The following is a 17,005-nucleotide window of genomic DNA, read 5'->3' on the forward strand; positions in this document are numbered from 1 at the left end:
ACAGAAATGTATTGAGAAACACAGGACTAGTTCCACATTATTATATATTTTTTTACATGATTGTCATTGCACAATAGAGTAATATGGATAAATAAATGCTGTTATTTACAAAGTTATCATAGTAAACATGCCTACTATAGTACATACCGCAGTATACTCAAATCAAATCAAATTTTATTTGTCACATACACATGGTTAGCAGATGTTAATGCGAGTGTAGCGAAATGCTTGTGCTTCTAGTTCCGACAATGCAGTAATAACCAACAAGTAATCTAACTAACAATTCCAAAACTACTGTCTTATACACACAAGTGTAAGGGGATAAAGAATATGTACATAAAGATATATGAATGAGTGATGGTACAGAGCGGCATAGGCAAGATAGAGTAGATGGTATCGAGTACAGTATATACATATGAGATGAGTATGTAAACAAAGTGGCATAGTTAAAGTGGCTAGTGATACATGTATTACATAAAGATGCAGTAGATGATATAGAGTACAGTATATACGTATACATATGAGATGAATAATGTAGGGTATGTAAACATTATATTAGGTAGCATTGTTTAAAGTGGCTAGTGATATATTTTACATCATTTCCCATCAATTCCCATTCTTAAAGTGGCTGGAGTTGAGTCAGTGTGTTGGCAGCAGCCACTCAATGTTAGTGGTGGCTGTTTAACAGTCTGATGGCCTTGAGATAGAAGCTGTTTTTCAGTCTCTCGGTCCCAGCTTTGATGCACCTGTACTGACCTCGCCTTCTGGATGATAGCGGGGTGAACAGGCAGTGGCTCGGGTGGTTGTTGTCCTTGATGATCTTTATGGCCTTCCTGTAACATCGGGTGGTGTAGGTGTCCTGGAGAGCAGGTAGTTTGCCCCCGGTGATGCGTTGTGCAGACCTCACTACCCTCTGGAGAGCCTTACGGTTGTGGGAGGTGCAGTTGCCGTACCAGGCGGTGATACAGCCCGCCAGGATGCTCTCGATTGTGCATCTGTGGAAGTTTGTGAGTGCTTTTGGTGACAAGCCAAATTTCTTCAGCCTCCTGAGGTTGAAGAGGCGCTGCTGCGCCTTCTTCACGATGCTGTCTGTGTGGGTGGACCAATTCAGTTTGTCTGTGATGTGTATGCCGAGGAACTTAAAACTTGCTACCCTCTCCACTACTGTTCCATCGATGTGGATAGGGGGGTGTTCCCTCTGCTGTTTCCTGAAGTCCACAATCATCTCCTTAGTTTTGTTGAAGTTGACTGTGAGGTTATTTTCCTGACACCACACTCCGAGGGCCCTCACCTCCTCCCTGTAGGCCGTCTCGTCATTGTTGGTAATCAAGCCTACCACTGTTGTGTCGTCCGCAAACTTGATGATTGAGTTGGAGGCGTGCGTGGCCACGCAGTCGTGGGTGAACAGGGAGTACAGGAGAGGGCTCAGAACGCACCCTTGTGGGGCCCCAGTGTTGAGGATCAGCGGGGTGGAGATGTTGTTGCCTACCCTCACCACCTGGGGGCGGCCCGTCAGGAAGTCCAGTACCCAGTTGCACAGGGCGGGGTCGAGACCCAGGGCCTCGAGCTTGATGACGAGCTTGGAGGGTACTATGGTGTTAAATACCGAGCTGTAGTCGATGAACAGCATTCTCACATCGGTATTCCTCTTGTCCAGATGGGTTAGGGCAGTGTGGTTGAGATTGCATCGTCTGTGGACCTATTTGGGCGGTAAGCAAATTGGAGTGGGTCTAGGGTGTCAGGTAGGGTGGAGGTGATATGGTCCTTGACTAGTCTCTCAAAGCACTTCATGATGACGGAAGTGAGTGCTATGGGGCGGTAGTCATTTAGCTCAGTTACCTTAGCTTTCTTGGGAACAGGAACAATGGTGGCCCTCTTGAAGCATGTGGGAACGGCAGACTGGGATAAGGATTGATTGAATATGTCGGTAAACACACCAGCCAGCTGGTCTGCGCATGATCTGAGGGCGCGGCTGGGGATGCCGTCTGGGCCTGCAGCCTTGCGAGGGTTGACACGTCTATGGTAAACTATAGTACGTACTATAGTACACTATGGTAAAATGTCTTATGGGACAGTCTATTGCAATGTAGTACACAATTCTATAGTAAGTGCAATTACTGTTTTTCTCAATCGCATACAAGCGTTTTTTAGGGAACAATGTTGTCGAACAATGTTGTCGATTTTCAGAGTCCACAAGAAACAGAACTCTGTGGCCTTTTGCAAAACACTAAATGTTTTTTCAATATGTAGTTTCCTTCTCAAAACATAAATACATTTATTAAAACTATTATACCATCAAAATTAAAAAAAACATTAATCAAAGAACATGACTGCCTGCAAAAAGAAACCATACATATCTCTTGAGTCTCAGCAGATCAGACAAAGTTAGTCTGTGTTTAAAAAATCCCAATCGATCGATATATTTTCTTTGCAGTCACTAAATCAGTGTTCCCCAATTTGAGGCCCTCTTGGGATTTTATTTGCCCCCCCAAGTTTTCTGAGCAAAAATAATCCTAAATCATATTTGTTTATTATTGAAAAAAATTGGGGGGGACATAAAAGACTATAAACACGCTTTTGTTTTAATCAAATATAATAATTATTGCGGTCAATTTGCAGTCTACACATAATTTGTAATTATGTTCCGGTCCACTGACCATCAGCTCAAGAAGAAATTGGCCCTCATCTGAATGTAGTTGAAAATCCCTAAATTATGACGATCAAAATTGGAAGTACAACTATCCAGAAGAGCAGAATTATGGATAATTACTCTTCTTGCATATTTCACCAAACCATTTCATACACATCAAATCAAATATTATATGTGATTAAAAAAAGCACATTGCGTGTAGGATTCATTCATCGGTATCACCACAATCCAATTCCATGTATATACAAAGGTTCGTTTGCTCATAGTTTTGTAGACTTTCCATTCTTGCACAGAAACCCAATCCACAATAGAATAAGGAAAGGTGAATACAATGGAGGAACACAAATTAATTTATTGGCCTTAATTCACACAAAAACAAGTCTCTGTAATGGAAGGTCACAATGTTGGAGATGATGACTTAAGAGTCAGTGATTGTATGATTTAGAAACAGTGAACACAATTGCACACATTTATTTTCTGATGAAAATAATGTGTTATATTCTGTGAAAAAAACACTTAGCATTGTATTTTGTTTTCAATGATGACATTTGTTTTTAATGTTTTGCAAAAGGTGGTCGAAGATATGCAAGTCAGGTACTAAGATGAAGAAAATTATCATAAGTTCTGTGAATGTACAGTATTTGAGCATTTGATCATTTCTGTTCTGCTATAGATACGTTTCAACACAGATCCAACAATTGCTTGTTTGCGATTGAGAAAAACTAATGACCGAAAGGTACTAAAGTGTGTAGTGTTTTACAAAAGTCTATGGTAAATGCTACACGATTGAGGGATACTGCAGAGCGTATTATAGTATTCTACAGTATACTACAGTTCACTACAGACTGTATAAATCTATAGTACAAGTGCTATTGTATTCTATAGTAAACTGTAGTATTTTTTTATGTGGGGTAGTAGAGTAGTATAGATTCCTGTGTGTTAATGCCAGTGTGTGTTGAATCATTTCCTTCCTCAGGGGTGCCAGGCAGGCAATGCCAGCGGGCAACTCACCCTGGATTTCCTGTGCCAGTCCGGACCGCAGTCAGTGGCAGCGTCGGATAACTCTGTCAGCTGCTCCGAGGAGCGCACACTCTTTGCCGAGCGAATGGGTGCCCTCAACTTAAGCTGGCTCCTCCTAGAAGGGAAGCTGGGCAGTCAAGTGAGTATGACAGCGAGCCAAATAAAGCCAGGCTCAATATTGTGACAGCCAATCAAATTAAGGCTTTTTACCATCTACACAAGATTTTTTAAAACAAGGAATCAGTACTTTACTAAATAAAGGTAGAAAGCTGCCAACTGCAAATTCCAAGAGCAAAAATATACAGTGCCTACGGAAAGTATTCAGACCCCTTGACTTTTTCCACATTTTGTTACTTTACAACCTTATTCTGAAATTGAGTAAATCGTTTTTTTCCTCATCAATCGACACACAATACCCCATAATGACAAAGCCAAAACGGGTTATTTAATTTTTTAAATAATTTATTACAAATAAAAAAACTGAAATATGACATTTACATAAGTATTCAGACCCTTTACTCAGTACTTTGTTGAATCACCTTTGGCAGCGATTACAGCATGGAGTCTTCTTGGATATAACGCCACAAGCTTGCCACACCTGTGTTTGGGTAGTTTCTCCCATTCTTCTCTGCAGATCCTCTCAAGCTCTGTCAGGTTGGATGGTGAGCGTTGCTACACAGCTATTTTCAGGTCTCTCCAGAGATGTTCGATTGGGTTCAAGTACAGGCTCTGGTTGGGCCCCTCAAGGACATTCAGAGACTTGTCCCGAAACCACTCCTGCATTGTCTTGTCTTGGAAGGTGAACCTTCACCACAGTCTGAGGTCCTGAGCGCTCTGAAGTAAGTTTTCATCAAGGATCTCTCCATACTTCTGCTCCGTTCATCTTTGCCTCGATCCTGACTGGTCTCCCAGTCCCTGCCGCTGAAAAACTCCACAGCATGATGATGCCACCACCATGCTTCACTGTAGGGATGGTGCCAGGTTTCCTCCAGACGTGATGCTTGGCATTCAGGCCAAAAACTCCAAGCCGCCTGTCATGTGCCTTTTACTGAAGAGTGGCTTCCGTCTGGCCAGAATACCATAAAGGCCTGATTGGTGCAGTGCTGCCGAGATGGTTGTCCTTCTGGAAGGTTCTCCCATCTCCACAAAGGAACTCTAGAGCTCATCAGAGTGACCATTGGGTTGTTGGTCACCTAACCAAGGCCCTTCTCCCCCGATTGTTCAGTTTGGCCAGGTGGCCAGCTCTAGGAAGAGTCTTGGTGTTTCCAGACTTCTTCCATTTAAGAATGATGGAGGCCACTGTGTTTTTGGAGACCGTCAATCCTGCAGAAATGTTTTCGTACCATTCCCCAGATCTGTGCCTCGACACAATCATGTCTCGGAGCTCTACGGACTAATACCTTTGACCTCATGGCTTGGTTTTTGCTCTGACATGCACTGTCAGCTGTGGGACCTTCTATAGGGAGGCTCTGTAAAGACAGGTGTGTGCCTTTACAAATCATGTCCATCAACCCTCGTGTCTGTATCATACCTATGGTTTGCAGGTGCACCAGTCTGAGGAGCTGTTCCGCATCTGCGCAGAAAGAGAGAAGCGACTGCGACGGGTGCTCAGCTGGGCTGCGGGGCTGAGAGAGAGGCTGAGGGAGTGGCAGAGACCTGTCAGTCAGACTCAGGTGGACAAGGCCCTGCAGGAGTGGGAGGTATGGAGAGTTTTAACAAGCCAGAACAAGGGACATGGATACTACACTGCATGCACTGTATGTAGATGGGGACTTCATTGAGTGAATAGTGTGTGTGTGCGTGCGTGTTTGCGTGCGTGTTTGCGTGCGTGCGTACGGGTGCGTGCGCATGCCTGAGTGTGTGCATTTCTTTATAGAACAGTTGACAAAAGGTGACTTCCTCTCTCTGTTCAGGTTGTGGAGGAGAAACTGAAAGACGTGTGTGTGGAGGTCGAGGATCTGGTCCGCGACACCTGGTCTGCAGACACAGTCACCCAGGTCTGCACAGACTTAAACCAACAGGTGACTAACACACACATCGACACAGGCCACAAGTTTACTAGTTAACTATGTTTTTTTGTTAGTCAAATATGGTTTTGTTTGTTAATTAACTGTGGTTTAATTTGTTAAACTGAGACTCAGTGATATGACGTTGCCACTTGCAGCACCGCAGATACAGTGCCTACCATTACTATTCAGTGCCCTTGGATTTTTTCATATTTTGTTGGTTTACAAAGTGGGGTTGAAATGGATTTCTTTTGAGATCAGAAAATTATATAAATGTCAGTAGTATTGCACTCTGTAAAAATTATTTTTGAATGACTGCCCCATGTCTTTATCCCCCACACCCAATTATCTGTATGGTTTATCTGTATGGTCCTTCAGACGAATAGTATATTTCAAGTACAGATTCAACCACAAAGACCAGTGAGCTTTTCCAATGCCTCGCAAAGAAGGGCACTGATTGGTAGATAAAAACGCAGACACTGAATATCCCTTTGAGCATTAGTTATTATTTAGGCTTTGAATGGTGTATCAATACACTATCACTACAAATATACATGCGTCCTTCCTAGCCGAGTTTCCGGAGAGGAAGTAACCGCTCAGGGATTTCACAATAAGGCCAATGGTGATTTTAAAACTGTTACCGAGTTTAATGGCTGTGATAGGAGAAAACTGAGGATGGATCAGCAACATTGTAGTTACTTTACAATACTAATCCAAATGACAGAGTGAAAAGGAGGAAACCTGTACATAATAAAAATATTCCAAAAAATGTGGCAAAGGAATACACTTTCCTGAATACAAAGCCATGTTTGGGGCAAATCCAACACAACAGATCACTGAGTACCACTCTCCATATGTTCAATCATGGTGGTGGCTGCATCATGGATAAGCTTGTCATCGACAGGGACTGGGGAGTTTTTCAGGATAAAAAGAAACGGAATAGAGCTAAGTACATGCAAAATCCTAGAGGAAAACCTGGATCAGTCTGCTTTTCACCGGAGACTAATTCACCTTTCAGCAAGACAATAACCTTAAACATAAGGCCAAATTGACACTGGAGTTGCTTACCAAGAAAACAGTAAATGTTCTGAGTAGCCAAGTTACAGTTTTGACTTAAACCATCTTGAAAACCTATGGTGAGACTTGAAAATGGCTGTCTGGCAATGATCAACAACTAGATTGACAGAGCTTGAAGAATTTTGAAAATAATAATGGGCAAATATTGCACAACCCAGCTGTGCAAAGCTCTTAGAGACTTACCCAACAAGACTCACAGCTGTGGGGGCGCTAAAGGGTGTGCTATGGAGTAGACGTGCTTTGCTAGAGCACCGCTCCATTTTGAAACAAATTAGTATTTATCTTAACCTCTCACGACCTATAACTTCAAACAAATATGACAAAGGGAAAAGGCACCAAAAAAGGGAGCGCTAAACAAGATCATTTGAATGAGAGACAACGAACCAATTTCAACGTCGCCAACCTACGAGGAGTTAGCTGAAGAGGCTAGCTTCCAAGAGTTCCCCCAGAGCCTACGCAAAGTGACATACTGGCTGCCATAAACTCACTAAACAAGAAGGTGGACACAAGGTTGGCTGATATCTCAAAGAGTATTGGGACTTTGGCCGAAACTGTGAAGGCAACTCAGAGAAGGGTGCATGAGGTTGAGCAGACGACAGTCGATCACGAGGCCAGGCTACAGGACATAGAGAAACAGTGCACAACGTTAAAAAATGACAACAAAACCCTGAAAGCCCGACTGGAAATGCTCGAGTCGCATTCAAGACGCCAGAACATCCGAATATGTGGCATCCAGGAGGACACTGAGAAAGGGAAACCCACTGAATTTGTCTCGGAGCTGATACCGGCCCTGCTGGGGAGCGAACACTTCAAAACGGCCATCCTGGGCGCACACAGATCTCAGGCATTGAAGCCGGCCAAGGGCGGGCCACCAAGGCCATTCATTGTACGGCTGCACTATCCCCAGACCAGGGATCTCATCCTCAAGCTGGCTAGTCAAAAGTTCCCCCTTAACTTCAACGGAGCCAGGGTGTCTTTCTACCCAGATCTTACCTTGGAGGTGAGGAGCAAACAGAAAGAGTATGATGAGGTACGCAACAAATGCAGGGCGGCCAACATCCGATATGGATTCCTCTTCCCAGCCCGGTTTAAGGTGACAGTCGAAGGATCAACACGTACGTTTGACAACCCAAAAGAGGCCAATCTGTTCTTGGCAAGCAAGCTCCCTGGCTGAGGATACAGAACGGCTGTGTCAGCCGGGTAAATGACCAAATACAGGCCAGGAATGTGTTTGGATTTCCGGCCTATGTCTTTTCGATTAGAAGATCACAATTTGGGACTTATGATTGGTGAGATGTTGTGGCTAATATAGCATTGTTTGGCACATCATGTTTTAGCGCCACTCACCCCCTAACGTGAGAGTTAAGTGTTATTTAATATTAGCGTATATGCGAAGCATCTATAGACGACGAGTTAGTTCAAGCTGTATGTCTAGACACCCTAAGGTTTGTGTGTTAGCCAAGGAGTGCTTCGTTTGGGGAAGTCACTCAGTAAAGGGACGGGAGGGGGGATGGGGTGTGTGTTTTATGTTCACGTTTATTATTAGTACAGGTGGCATGACAAGCTCCCGCACGGCGGGACGTTTTTCTTCTGAGTTTTGTATGACAGCAACAATTTGCTCTAAAATAAGAAATGCCACATAGTGACAGAGCACAGAGTAGACCAGGTGGAATAAAGATAGTCAGCTGGAACTGTAATGGCTTAGTGGTGAAACGAGTTAAGGTTTTTTCTCATCTTAAATCAATGGGTGCTGACAGTGTTTCTTCAAGAAACTCATATTAAACGCTACGCTCAGGCCAAGCTACGAGTCGGCTGGATCGGTCAGATATACCAGTCTAACTTTGATGCAAAAGCGAGAGGGGTAGCAATCCTGATAAGGAAAAACATTCCGTTTGTTTACTCATCCTCGATATCAGATCCTAATGGTCGGTATATTATTGTGGCTGGTACACTGAATTCGAAACCAGTAACCTTGGTCAATTTATATGGACCCAACTTCGATGATCCATTATTTTTTCAAAGGGTATTTAAGGACATACCAAATATCTCGGATACAAGTGTTATTGTTGGAGGGGACTTTAACTGTACGTTAGATCCTCTTTTAGATTAACAGCTATCAAGGTCACTTCAACAATCAAATGCCAGTGTCTTGTCTAAATACATTGATGACAAACCTTAACATTGTCGATATTTGGAGACTGACGCACCCAACAGACAGGGATTACTCTTTCTTTTCATCAGTTCATAAATCATATTCCAGAATTTACATTTTTTTCCCAGTCCTTTTTTGACTCCAAACTAATTTCAGCAGCTGAGTCGGTTACCTATCACCCTATTCTAATTACGGACCACTCTCCTGTGTCCATGGTGCTGAAACTCGACAATATGTCGACAGGTCGGCGACCGTGGCACTTAGACGCATACCTGCTGAAAGATGAGGCTTTTTGTCAGTATTTGAAGGAGCAGATTGCCTTTTTCCTCGGAACTAACGACACGGGGGATGTTGACGACTCCACCCTTTGGGAATCTCTAAAGGCTGTGATTAGAGGTTACATTATTTCTAATACATCAGAGAGGAAGAAACGTGCCAATACTAGGCTGAGAGAAATTGAAAGAGAGTTAGGGGAACAGGAGAACGTTTTTAGGACGAATTCCTCGTATACAGTCCTTGAGAAGATCACAAAGTTAAAATATGAATACAATACCATCCTTTCGAAACGGGTGGGCTCTTTACTTGCTAGAACGCAACAAAGTTATTTTGAACTGGGTGACAAACCACATAAATTATTAGCAAGACAGCCAAGGCATCTAGAGCTATTCACAAAATAAAAGACAAGAAGGGTAAAATAGTAACAGATCCGCAGGATATTAATGAATGCTTTGCGCAGTTTTACTCAGAGCTATACCAATCAAAATGCGATGCTACTGATCTACAAACTATGGAACGCTTTCTCGCTGAATGTGAACTTCCTAAACTAGACAGGGGGGAAGCTTCTGCACTCGATGCAGGGATAACTTTGGAGGAAATTAACACAGCGATAGCACAATTTCCAAACAGCAAGGCCCCTGGGCCCGATGGATATGTAATAGAATTCTATAAGAAGTACTACGCCAGTCTATCTCCAATTATGTTGTGAATGTTTAAACAATCCAAAGAAAATGCCAAACTCCTGCAAACACTGTATGAGGCTCCAATAGCACTGGTCTTGAAAAAAGATAGAGATTCCATGGAGATGACGTCTTATTGCCCCGTGTCGTTACTCCCCATAGAAAACAAGGTGTTGACAAAGATATTGGCAAACCGATTGAAAACATACATTTCCGACATCTTACACCCTGACCAGACAGGTTTTATCCTGGGCCAACATATATACTACAATTTGAGACGCTTTTTCAACGTAATGTATCACGATCATAAGGTTGAGGCAGTGGTAATAGCGCTTGATGCAGAGAAGGCGTTTGATCGGATTGAGTGGAAGTATATGATGTCGGTTCTGGAGCACTTCGGGTTCGGAAAGGAATTTATTAATTGGATAAGAATTATTTATGCACACCCAATGGCGTCCGTGGTAACCAATCAAGAAATGTCGCAGTCATTCCGCTTGTTCAAGGGGTGCCGAGAGGGGTGCCCTATTTCGCCTGCTCTCTTCGCTATAGCCATGGAACCCCTTGCTACTCTCATTCGGGAATGTGCCGATATAGCTTCTGTTAAAATAAAGGACACACAGCACAAAATTTCCCTATATGCAGACGATGTTCTTTTGTTTTTGTCCAAGCCTAAAACTTCTATTCCACCCTTACTTAACTTGATAAACACATTTGGCTTCTTCTCTGGCTACAAGATAAACTGGCAAAAAAGTGAGTTGATGCCAATATCACGGCCTGTGGATATGCAATTTCTGCAATCTACCCCGTTTAGAACAGTGATGGACAAGTTCACAAGCCTTGGCATTGTAGTGACAAGAGACCTTGATCAGCTATTGAAAGCGAATTGGGACATGAAAATATATCAGCTTAAACAAAATAGAGATTTTGGGAAAACTGCCTATCTCCTTGGTTGGTTGTATAAACGCTATTAAAATGGTTGCCCTACCCAGGTTTCTTTACCTCTTCCAATGTCTACCCAATTTCATACCACAAAGCTATTTTAAGAAACTGGATTCAATAGTAACTCCATTTTTATGGGATAACAAGGCAGCCAGAATTTCAAAGAAGCATTTATCCAAGTACAAAATAGAGGGGGGCTTTGGCCTTCCTCACTTTAAACTGTATTATTGGGCTGCTAATCTGAACATTGTGTCTTTCTGGAGGGAAAGTTTACCTGCGATGAGACAGAAGGATATGCCTGCATGGCTTTTGACTGAGCAGGTCTCCTGTCAACGTTCCTCACTCCCTGCACTTGTTAATAGCCCATCATATGTGAAAAAATCCACTTCTGACTCTAACCCAGTCATTTGTCATACGCTTAGGATCTGGAAACAGATTAGGTATTTTCTTAACATACCCACTGTATACATTGACAGCCCGATTGGCCTGAATCATGCTTTCCACCCCGCATTGGATGATGTGGTGTTTTCACAGTGGATGGAGAAGGGACTCACAACAATTGGTAATCTATACATAGATGGTCAGTTAGCTTCATTTCAACAATTACAGGGAAAGTTCAACATGCCAACAACACATTTTTTCAGATACCTCCAAATCAGGAATTTCGTAAGGACACATATCCCACAGTATGGCATGAAGCCAAATAGTCCTACATTAGATAGCTTGATCCTTGTCAAACCCCATTCAAAAGGGTCGGTCTCTAGACTGTATGATGTGCTACAGGCCCACATAGAGGTATCCACAGACACCAATAAAAGGGCTTGGGAACAAGAACTTGGGTCAGAAATCTCAGATGAGGACTGGGTAGAAGCTCTCAGGAATATAAACCACAGTTCAGTGAATGCCAGACACAGCCTTGTACAGTTTAAGGTGATACACAGGTTACATTACTCAAAAGTTAAACTGCATAAAATATTCCCGGACACCTCACCACTGTGTGAGAGGTGCAAGCAGGATGAGGGGGACGTTGACCCACTTATTCTGGACATGTCCTAAGTTACATGTTTACTGGGCTCTCATTTTTTGATGACTTATCTAGAGCCTTTGATAGAGTTCTAGCCCCAGACCCATTGACCGCTCTGTTTGGTACAGTTGATGGGAATAACCACGAAGGGAAAGCTGTCTCTCTTTGTACTCTATTAGCCAAAAGGCTCATATTGCAATTTTGGAAACTGGAGACTGTACCTAACTTTGAAATGTGGTTACGGGATTTAGGGAATGTAATACATATGGAAAAGATTTGATACAATACCTCCAATAGAAGTCCAATGTTTTACAAAATATGGCAGCCCATACTGGATAAATGGTCTAGTCCCGCTTCATAACTGGGTTGACGATCTGCTGCTACTCTGTGCTGTACTGTACTCCACTCAATATTTATTTTTGGCTTAACTACACTGCTTGTAATGACTATATGCTGTCTTCTTATACATGTACCACCTAATAGGATGTTGTTTTATTTTGTGTATGTGTGAGTTAAGTTTTGTCCTCTAAATTGGCCATCCCATTCAACAGTACAATGAATGTCATTGTTAGTATTGCTGTCTTTTTTATTTGATTTTTTTAATTGTAAAATAATAAATATATTATAATTTAAAAAAAGACTTGCAGCTGTAATTGCTGCCAAAAGTGTTTCTACCATGTATTGACTCAAAGGGGGGGTGAATACTTATCTGATCATTATTATTTTTTTTAAATCAACTTTTTCTCCATTTGAATCCCCACTTTGTAACACAATAAAATGTGAAGAAATCCAAGAGGGGTGAACACTAATGATAGGCCCTGTATTCAGATGAGCATGATGCAACTCTTTGCTCTCACACAGTCAGAAAGACTATCTCCGCATCTGCACCGGTGCACTTCACGCTGTTGCAAAGTGATAGCTATGGTGTCAAAACAGTGGAGAAGTTTAGCCTCATACTTCAATGCTCTTAGTTGTTGTGGAAATCGACTCAATATTGCTGTTTACTTCATGCATGATTCTATCTTTACTCATGGTTTTATTTGTTATATGTGCCCATATAAAAAAACGAGGGGAAAAAAATAAAATGGTATTTTCATGCTGGGTTGAAAGAGAAGCCTGCAAACGCTTGAGTCCTCCAGGACCCCATTGCTGCCGCATTTCCACTGCTCTGGCATGTGTCATACAATATGATATATATATAAGGGTTTTACACACTACTGAGCTAAACTGAGTCGAGCAAAACCAAGCTGTACTCAGCAGACCTTGCTACACATCTACCATAGTTTCTGGAACCATACAGAAAAAGTCATTGTGAAAATGAAATATCCAAGCCAACACAGCTTGTTTTCAGCATGAAAGTGTGAAAAGGACATTATCAGTATTTTCTCCCAACCCTACAGGTTCGGAGCCTGAGGCCTGATCTCAAGCAGGTTCTGGTTCAGTGGGGCCAGTTTGAGAAGGAGCTGGGTGATGTTTCATTCTACACCACTAAGCTGCGCTGTGGTCTGGAACACAGCAGTGGACCCTTCCTCTCCTACCACCAGGTCAAAAGGCATGTGGAGCAGCTACAGGTGAGTGTGATGAAGTTGTCAACCATATAAGAAGAGACATATCAAGGGGCGGTTCCCATAGAAATGCCTGAGCACGCTATCTTAGCATGTCATGACCGCCAAGCTAGCTATGTTATCCACATTTAGTGCACACAGTGCGGTACAGGACTCCTTTGAAAGGAAGTCATTTTTGACAAATATGGAAATGTGTCATTCTGTCACTTTCCCAGCTATTTGTTGAAGACATATTCAGCTACTTAAGAAACGGACTCAAAGCTAGCAAATTTATTGCGATTCAGAGAAAACCTACCAGCAAGGGATAAGTTTGTCATTGGCAACCAGCTAGTTAAAATCCTGCCCTAGTCTGCTAAACAGCCGATACAAGAAGTGCTCGTCAGTTCCGACTCTCTGTTTTGAAACCTCTCTGTCTCAAACATTAACCACTGATACAGTGCCCGATATTTTACAATCCACTGTAATGGTAGATGAATAGGAATTAATAGATGATTGAAAGAGATACCACAACTCTAACCTTGAGCTACTGTAGACAACCCAAAATTGTGGGTATAGGACATGTGACATAAACACATTGTGTGCCAGATGTATTGGAAAGCCTATATCTTCCTAACATATAAAGCTACCAAACCTAAATCTCCCATATACAGCGTGCCTCAATACTGTAGGAGATTTTGTCATTAAATGCTGTTTGTTTTGATGAGTTGGAAAGGGAGTGTTTGTTTACACTATGACGTTTCTCTGTCTACAGTGCCTCCAGGAGGAGGCTGGGATGGGGGCGGAGATGTGGACTGCTCTGGACCAGTCGTACGCAGGCTTGTCGGACACTATCAGTCCTGGAGCAGCCCAACTCCTTATTGAGAGACTTGAGGAGGAGAGAACACAGTCAGTACCACCGCTAACTGGACCTTTAAAGGGGCAATCAGCAGTTAAAACAATAACAAAGCGTTATCCCTGCTCCTGTTCCAGTAAAAAGCTAAGGGATAAGGCTGGAGAAATGTGACCAGACTCAAATTCATAGACAGAGCTATAGATGCAAGGACTGACCATCCATAATATCAAAATTATAGTTTTAACCATGTTTTGTTTACATTTATTTGGTTTACAAACATTGGAATAAAACAAACTTAGATTTGGGGTTCTGATGGGGTACAACAGTTTAACTAAGCTCATAAGGCATTTACAAGTTATATTCGTCAATAATCAATACATTCAAAAATGGATGTAGAAAATGCAGATTGCCCTTTTAAGGTGGACTTGGCAATTTGACATAATCAAACAGCAGGGTCGTGTTTAGTAAGCACGAAATGGAAGAAAATATATTTAACAATGTATATATGTATATAACAATAAGAAACACTTGCTTTTGTTTTCCATTGAGAAATCAAAATGGGTTTCAAATACTTAAGTTGATTCAAGTACTTTATCTGTGAATGTTTGAGCGTGCCCAGCTTAAATAAAAACAGAAAAACCCCAAAACTGCAAACCCCGCCCATCTGGCACTCCAAGCAGACTCAAACAACGCTCCAAGTACTTGACTCGATTTTTCAAGTATTTCCAACCAAGGTCTGACAGAAAACTGCCAAGACTGCCACTTTAATAGGGAAATTAATGTTTTTTTTGTTGAACTGTGGTAAACACAGGCTTAGGATATCTTATACGTATTGTTCTATGAGATCATCTGCATCAGCTAACAACACTTTTTGTGAATTTTGAAACATTTTTGTAATCAAAACAAATAAGTATTTTGTTCGAGCTGGTAAGCCGAAAGCTAACTAGCTTTTTGGTGGACTCGTGTAGAGTAGACTAGTTTGTGTGGTCGGCATAGACTAGTGACTTGAAACATTTTGCGACTAATATTGTAGTTCCATTTCTCTCACAGTTAGCAACTGACTTATTTTAAGCACATGAAGGCTTCATAATTCATAAAGCATGTCATATTGCTTGGTAAATGGCTAGTGAAAAACCTTAAAACAAGATGCCTCAGTTGATAAAAAAAAATATTGGTGGGCAGCCCACTTTGTTGTTGTTTGAAACGCAGATTGCCCCTTTATTATGTTTAAAACACTGTCGCCCCCTGTCAGGTGGAAGGCGCTAGTGCAGGAGGTGGATGAGGAGCTGCTGAGAACTGGGGATCTGCTGTCGTTCTGGGGGGAGTACAACCGTCGGTACGACCAATGCTCCGTCCGCCTGCAACACCACCAGGAACAGTGGGGGGCGCTGCTCAGCTTCCTGTCGACACCATGCCACTCCACACAGGACCTGGTCGATGCCATCAAGGTGAGTGCCACTGTCACTCGGGTTGGGGTTAATTCTAATTGAAGTTTACCGAGTGTACAGTGTATTAGAAACACCTTCACTACTGCAAGCCATTTCCAGTAATGTAGTCCTCTCCCGTCTCGAGTCACTTGCTTTTGCGATGTTGAGGCATTCAAGCAACAACAGTCCCATTCAAAGCTAATGTTAGCTAGCCAAGCCAAACTGCCAACAGTCTTCAAACTCATTCGAATACATACATTCTAAATAAAAATGGGTCAAAACACGACACAGTAAATGATCAGAAACAAAAAGCGGATAAAAAATGAATAAAAAACACTTAAACAAACAAAAACATTATTATAGAGGTTACCTCATGGCCAGTGTTGGGGTCGTTACTCAAAACAAATAAAAAATATTACCTATTACTCGTTACTACTTTCAACAATAATACTCTATTTATTACTCCCTGTGAACAGTTATTAGTATTTACCGCATCCTCACTAAATGTAAACAATGTCACCAACACAAGTAAATATTATTATGTTTTAAGTAGGCTATGTGCATTAGGCCTGCAGATATCAAATCCCAGGGCATTGAGGGCAAGCATATGAACACTATCTAAGCCTACCTGGACTATGGCATCAGGCTGTCATCCGAGAGAGACAGTCCTTCAGTGCCACTGTCTTGGACATCAACATTTCCCAGGTTAGTAGTAGAGTGTCGTAGAAACAGTTATCCTCTCCTTGCAAGATGTCCAATGACACAGTCAGTGGCTTCATGATTGCAATATTCCCTCAGGAATTTATACTCCTGGTCAGTGATGCATTTTACCCCCAGGTGAGAGCAGAGAATGCTCAACTCTGTGATGGGGAAGTGCTTTGTTTTAAACGCTTCTACCATTTTTCATCCCCCTCACTAAAAACAGTTAGTAGTACTGGGTGCTTGCGTAAAACAGGAACTTGGTGAAAGGACGTCAACCTCGGGCCGAAAACAATTACATAGAATCCGATTCCCCAACACTGCTTATGGTGCGCCATGGCAAACACTGTGTATTGAGAAGTCATTGAAAATATATACAGTACCCTTCAAAAGTTTGGACACACCTACTCATTCAAGGGTTTATCTTTGTTTGTTCTATTTTCTACATTGTAGAATAATAGTGAAGACATCCCAACTATGAAATAACACATATAGAATCATGTAGTAACCAAAAAATGGTTGAACAACTCAAAATATATTTTACATTTTATATTCTTCAAAGTTGTCACCCTTTGCCTTGATAGCTTTGTGCACTCTTGGCATTCTCTCAACCAGCGTCACCTGGAATGCTTTGTCAACAGTCTTGAAGAAGTTCTCA

At 42.1% G+C, this 17,005-nt stretch overlaps 1 protein-coding gene across 6 annotated transcripts in view; it reads left to right on the forward strand.

The window, feature by feature from the left end:
• Window positions 1-17,005, forward strand: part of syne2a (spectrin repeat containing, nuclear envelope 2a) — a 204,854-nt gene that overhangs the window by 123,385 nt on the left and 64,464 nt on the right. For all 6 annotated transcript variants that reach the window (XM_031837347.1, XM_031837346.1, XM_020496695.2 and 3 more), the window contains 6 exons: window positions 3,627-3,809; window positions 5,215-5,370; window positions 5,584-5,691; window positions 13,225-13,395; window positions 14,141-14,274; window positions 15,474-15,669. In XM_031837347.1, the coding sequence (XP_031693207.1) occupies window positions 3,627-3,809; window positions 5,215-5,370; window positions 5,584-5,691; window positions 13,225-13,395; window positions 14,141-14,274; window positions 15,474-15,669 (948 nt within the window). The remainder of the gene's footprint in view (window positions 1-3,626; window positions 3,810-5,214; window positions 5,371-5,583; window positions 5,692-13,224; window positions 13,396-14,140; window positions 14,275-15,473; window positions 15,670-17,005) is intronic.

This window comes from Oncorhynchus kisutch, linkage group LG12 (genome assembly GCF_002021735.2).
Source record: "Oncorhynchus kisutch isolate 150728-3 linkage group LG12, Okis_V2, whole genome shotgun sequence".
Taxonomy (NCBI): Eukaryota; Metazoa; Chordata; class Actinopteri; order Salmoniformes; family Salmonidae; genus Oncorhynchus; species Oncorhynchus kisutch.